Raw genomic sequence first — 5880 nt, forward strand, 5'->3', positions numbered from 1 at the left:
CAATAATGAAACAACATACCAAAACCTATGGGATTCACTCAAAGTGGATGTCAGGGGATATATTATATCATTAAATACATACATGAATAAATTAGAGAAAGAGGAAATCAATGAACTAAATATGCAACTAAAAAAATTAGAGAAAGAGCAAAGTAAAAATCCCAATTAAATAACAAATTAGAAATTCTAAAAATTAGAGAAAATTAATTAAATCAAGATTAAAATTAAATTAAAGCAAAAGCAAAAAAGCTATTGAATTATTGAAAAAACAATAAAATTATAAATTTCTGGTCAACTTGATTAACAAAAGAGAGAAAACCCAATTTCTATGATCATAAATGGACAAGGTGAACTAAACACCAATGAGGAAGAAATTAAAGTAAGAATTCAAATTTTTTTGCCCGACTCTATGCCAATAAATTTGACAATCTAAGTGAAGGGCATAAATATTTATAAAAATATAAGTTGCCCAAATTAAATGAATAAGACATTAAATACCTAAACAACCCTATCTCAGAAAAAGAATTTCAACAAGCCATCAATGAATTCCCTAAGAAAACATATCCAGGGTTTGATGGATTCACAAGTGAATTCTACCTAGCATTTAAGGAACAATTGTTTCCAATTCTATATAAACTCTTTGGAAAAATAGGGGAAGATAGAATTCTGCTAAATCTTTCGATGAAACCAATATGGTGCTAATACCTAAACCAGGAAAAGTTAAAACAGTGAAAGAAAATTATGCACCTATCTCCCTGATGAATTTATATGCAAAAATATTAAATAAAATCTTAACACAATTATTACAACAAGTTATCACTGAGATAATACATTTTAACCAAGTAGGCTTCATTCCAGGAATGCAGGGTTGGTTCAATATTAGTAAAACTGTGAGTATAATCAATTATCTCAACATACCTATCAGAAATTATATGATCTTATCAATAGATGCTGAAAAATCTTTGACAAAATATAGTGCACATTTCTATTAAAACACCACAGAGTATAGGAATAAATGGACTGTTTCTTAGAATAATTAGCAGTATCTATCTGAAACCATCAACAAGCATTATATTCAATGGGGAGAGGCTAGAGGCATTCCCAAAAAGATCAGGGGTGAAACAAGGATGTCCATTATCACCACTATTATTCAATATCATTTTCAAATTTCAAAATGTGACCTCCAGCAATTAGAGGAGAAAAATAAATTGAAGGAGTTGGAATTGGGAAGGAAGACACAAAACTCTCACTCTTTGAAGATAACATGATAGTCTACCTAGAGAATCCCAAGAAATCATGCAAAAAACTAATGGAAACAATTAGCAAGTTTAGTGCAGGATATAAAATAAATTCTCATAAATCCTCAACTTTTCTATATGTGAGTAGCAATATACAGCAGCAGAACTCGAAAGAGAAATTTGATTCAACGTAACCTCAGACAATATAAAATACCTGGGAGTCTATTTGCCAAGGAAGACTCAGAAACTTTTTGGAAACAAATATAAAACACTTCTCACACAAATTAAATCAGATTTAAATAACTGGGCAAATTTCAACTGAATAAGTAGATCTAATATAATAAAAATTACAATTCTACCAAAACTAAACTACATGTTCAGTGCCCTACCAATCAAAATTCCATAAATTACTTTAATGATTTTAGAAAAAGTTGTAAGTAAATTCATATGGAGAAATAAAAAGTCAAGAATTTCCAGGGATTTAATGAAAAAAGGGCTGATGAAGGGGGCTTAGCCCTACCCAATCTAAAATTATACTTTAAAGCATCAGTCATCAAAACTGTCTGGTATTGGCTAAGAAATACAGTGGTGGACCAATACATTAGACTAGGTGCAATAGCAGGAAATGATTATTGTAATCTGCTGCTTGATAAAATCAAAGAGTCCAACTATTGGATTAAAAACTCTCTCTCTTCAATAGAAACATTTGGGAAAATCAGGCAGTTAGTATGGAAGAAACTTAGATTAGATCAACAACTCACATCCTATATCAAGATAAGATCCAAATAGGTACAGGATTTAGACATAAAAACCAGTATCATAAGCAAACTAGAAGATCAAGGAGTAGTTTACATGGCATATCTATGGAAAGAAAAACAGTTTATAACCAAGGAAGAGATAGAAATCATCATTCAATGCAAACTAGTTAATTTTGATTACATTAAATTAAATAAAAATTTTTGCACAGATAAAACCACTGTAACCAAGCTCAAAAGAAATGTAGTAAATTGGAAAACAATCTTTAAAACTAATGTTTCTGACAAAAAGCTCATTTGTAAAATATACGGAGAACTGAGACATATTTTTTTTCAAAAAAGCCAATCCCAAACTGACAAATGGTGGAATGATGTGCAAAGACAATTTGCACATGAGATCGAAGCAATGCATAGTCATATGAAACATTGCTTTAATTATTACTTATTAGAGAAATGTGAATTAAATTCTTTTTGAGGTACCACCTCACACCTCTCAGACTGGCCAATATGACCAGAAAGGATAATGATCATTGCTGGAAGGCTTGTGGGAAATCTGGGACACTATAACATTGTTGATTGGTGCTGTGAACTTATCCAACCTTTCTAGAGAGAAATTTTGAACTATGCCCAAAATGCAACAAAAATGTACATACCCTTTGACCCCACAATACTACTACAGGGTCTATACCCTGAAGTGATGATGAAAAAGGGTAAAGACATCACTTGCACAAAAATATTTATGGCAGTCCTGTTTGTGGTGTAAAAGAATTGGAAATCAAGTAAATGTCCTTCAACTGGGGAATGTCTTAGCAAACTGTGTGATATGTATGTCATGGAACACTATTGTTCTTCTACAAACCAGGAGGGATGGGAATTCAAAGATGCCTGGAGGGATTTGCATGCACTGATGCTCAGTCAGATGAGCAGAACCAGAAGAACACTGTACACCCTAACAGCAACATGGGGGTGATGTTTAAACTTGATGAATTAGCTCATTTCACTGGTGCAACAATCATGGACAATTTTGGGCTTTCTGAAATGGAGAATACCATTTGTATCCAGATAAAGAACTGTGGAGTTTGAACAAAGTTCAAGGGTTATTTCCTTTAATTTAGGAAAAACCCCAATATCGTATTGGCTGATCTTGCTATCTCTTATATTTTTTTTATTTCTAGCAGAAGCTTATGATTTCTCTCTCATCACATTCAATTTGGATCAATGTACAGCATGGAAACAATGTAAAGACTGGCAAACTGCTTTCTGTGGAGGAGGTTGGGGAGGGAAGTAAGATTGATGGAAAAATCGTAAAACTCAAAAATAATAATAAAAAATAAGTGTCAAGTATCTGAGGACAGATTTGAACTCAGAGGTCCTCTTGATTGTCCAGCCAGTGCTCTATCCACTTTAGAGGCGGGGCTCACTCACTGACAGGAGACAGGTAGTGGCATCTGGGATCTTCTCCAAGAACAAATGATAAAGAGGCCAAAGGTTACGATGAAGAACCAATGCATATGGAAAGGCAGTTTTCAGTGCTCCCCGTGCTTTCCTTGTCCCACTTGTTTTCAGCCTTGTTGGGATTATTTAGACAAATACTCTTCCCACAGATCTAGTGACCAAGGGGAATCTTGATTTTCTGATTTATTTATGGGGTGATTGTTTAAATTTAGCTTTTGCTTTTATTGTCCATTACTCCTCTTGACATACTCTGTGGTCCAGGTAAACAGGCTTACTGACCATCACTTATCATTTGGCTGAATGACACTCCACTGCCCTCATTTGTTGCTTTGCAAAGTGTAAGCAATATGCTTTTTTTTCAGGTTCATCTCCTATTTGCTGATTCCCTCCAAAGCTTTTGTCAGTGTCATATTAAGGATTTCTTCATTCTCTCATGTGCTTCTCCCCAATAGGCATTTCACATATCTGTGACATCTATAAATATATCTTTTATATCCTGTGAAGTCAGGAAATATTTCATTTTATATCTTTTATTTCCATTTCCTACATTATAATGAGTTGTGGCTAATAAATATTCACTTACTTTTGAGTATCCTTCAGATATGTGAAGATTTAAATCATATTCCCTCCCCAATAGAAATGACTTATTAAAAGACATCAGTTGCACTGTTTAGAACCCCATCAATACCTTGGTCCTAAGTCCCTATGCTTCTTGTCTAATATGTTTTATACTTTACATTTTTAATCTTAATAAATAAAAGCAAATTGAAATTAATTTTTTAACATTTATTTGAAATGCAAAATTTTCAATTTGATCATTTATTTTACAAGACAAATGATAGGTCTGGTCCACAATTTCCTCATGGCACTTTTTACCTCTGTGTTCCTAAAAGTGTAGATAAATGGATTTACCATAGGGATTAGGATAGTGTAAAATATTTCCACTGATTTATCAAAGGAAAAAATAGATGGAGGCCTTGCATACTCAAATATGCATGGGACAAAAAACAACACAACAACTGTGATGTGGGAACCACAGGTGGAAAGGGCTTTGTGCCGAGCCTCAGTATTATATTTTCTCAATGAGTGCAGGATGACTCCATAAGATATAAGCAGGAGAAAAAAAATTAAAGTACAGATGAAACCACTGTTTGTAATAACCATGAGTCCAAGGCTGTGAGTGTCGGTGCAGGCTAGTTTCAACAAAGGATACAAGTCGCAAATAAAGTGATCAATCACATTGGGTCCACAGAAAGATAACTGAACCATGAATAGAACCTGGATAAAAGAATGTAAAAACCCCCCTGCCCAGGCCACACCAACTAGTAGTACACACAGATTCCTGTTCATAATAGTTACATAATGCAATGGCTTGCAAATAGCAACATATCTGTCAAAGGCCATGAATATGAGGACCATAATCTCAGAGCCACCAAAAAAATGTGCTGCAAAAAGCTGAGTCATGCAGCCTTCAAGAGAAATGGTGTTTCTGACAGACATGGACTCCACTATTAGCTTGGGGGTTACAGCAGAGGACAGACAAGCATCAAAGAAAGACAAAAAGATTAGGAAAAAGTACATAGGAGAGCCTAGGAGAGAGGGAGTATTGGTAATTGTCAAAATAATAATCAAATTTCCCATAAGTGTTACAAGGTAGAAAAGTAAAAAGATAACAAACAATATTTTCTCAACATCTGGAGTCTGTGAAAGTCCCAGCAGAATAAACTCAGTAACATAAGTTTGATTTTCCATGATTTCAGTCTTATGGGCCAATCATTTCATGATCATAGGGTACCTGCAAAGGCAGCAAAAAAAGAAATGTCTTTTATGAGGAATATTTAACTGTTGTGATTCAAATTGTTATGTTATACAATGTTTCCCCTATCATGAATGGCACAATTCATATTTCGAAGGAATATTGAAGCAAGCCTGCCACATTAAGGATATGGCTAAAGATCTAAAGTTACACACAGACACAGACACAGACACACACACACACACACACACACACAAACACAAACAGATACACAAATCTAAATCGTTGTAGAATTGTATGGTATCAAGGATCTCCATTAAATACTGGTAGGAAAACATTTTTTTTAACATATGATGTGTTAACACTAAAAGGAAAGGGGCAAATATTGTACCAAACTACACGGTAAATTGTGACCACATTGAGAGAAATTTTATCAAACATGACAGTTTGAAAAAGAATAAAACTTTAAACTACATACATAGATAAATCTATGTATATTTATGTGTATTTTATGTATATACATATTTATGGCAAATACATTCATTTATGACATTAAACCAAGTCACAAGATGGGCCTCAATTGAGTTTCATCATAACAATTGTTCAGAGAAGAATCTTATCACATTACTATTTATAGAAAACTGAACAGATTTTTAAATGTCATAAAATAATTATA

At 33.5% G+C, this 5880-nt stretch overlaps 1 protein-coding gene across 1 annotated transcript; it reads right to left on the minus strand.

Moving 5' to 3' along the window:
* Positions 1-4267: 4267 nt before the first annotated feature.
* LOC141517017 (olfactory receptor 4C15-like) lies at positions 4268-5200 on the minus strand. The gene has a single exon (XM_074227956.1). The coding sequence runs from the start codon at positions 5198-5200 to the stop codon at positions 4268-4270; it is 933 nt and encodes a 310-aa protein (XP_074084057.1).
* Between the last annotated feature and the right edge of the window lie 680 nt (positions 5201-5880).

The sequence above is a fragment of the Macrotis lagotis genome, chromosome 3 (assembly GCF_037893015.1).
Source record: "Macrotis lagotis isolate mMagLag1 chromosome 3, bilby.v1.9.chrom.fasta, whole genome shotgun sequence".
Classification (NCBI taxonomy): Eukaryota; Metazoa; Chordata; class Mammalia; order Peramelemorphia; family Peramelidae; genus Macrotis; species Macrotis lagotis.

What these genes read in the sequence shown, in the direction of transcription:
- LOC141517017 (XM_074227956.1), bottom strand. Translation starts at nt 5,200, where the DNA reads ATGGAAAATCAAACTTATGTTACTGAGTTTATTCTGCTGGGACTTTCA.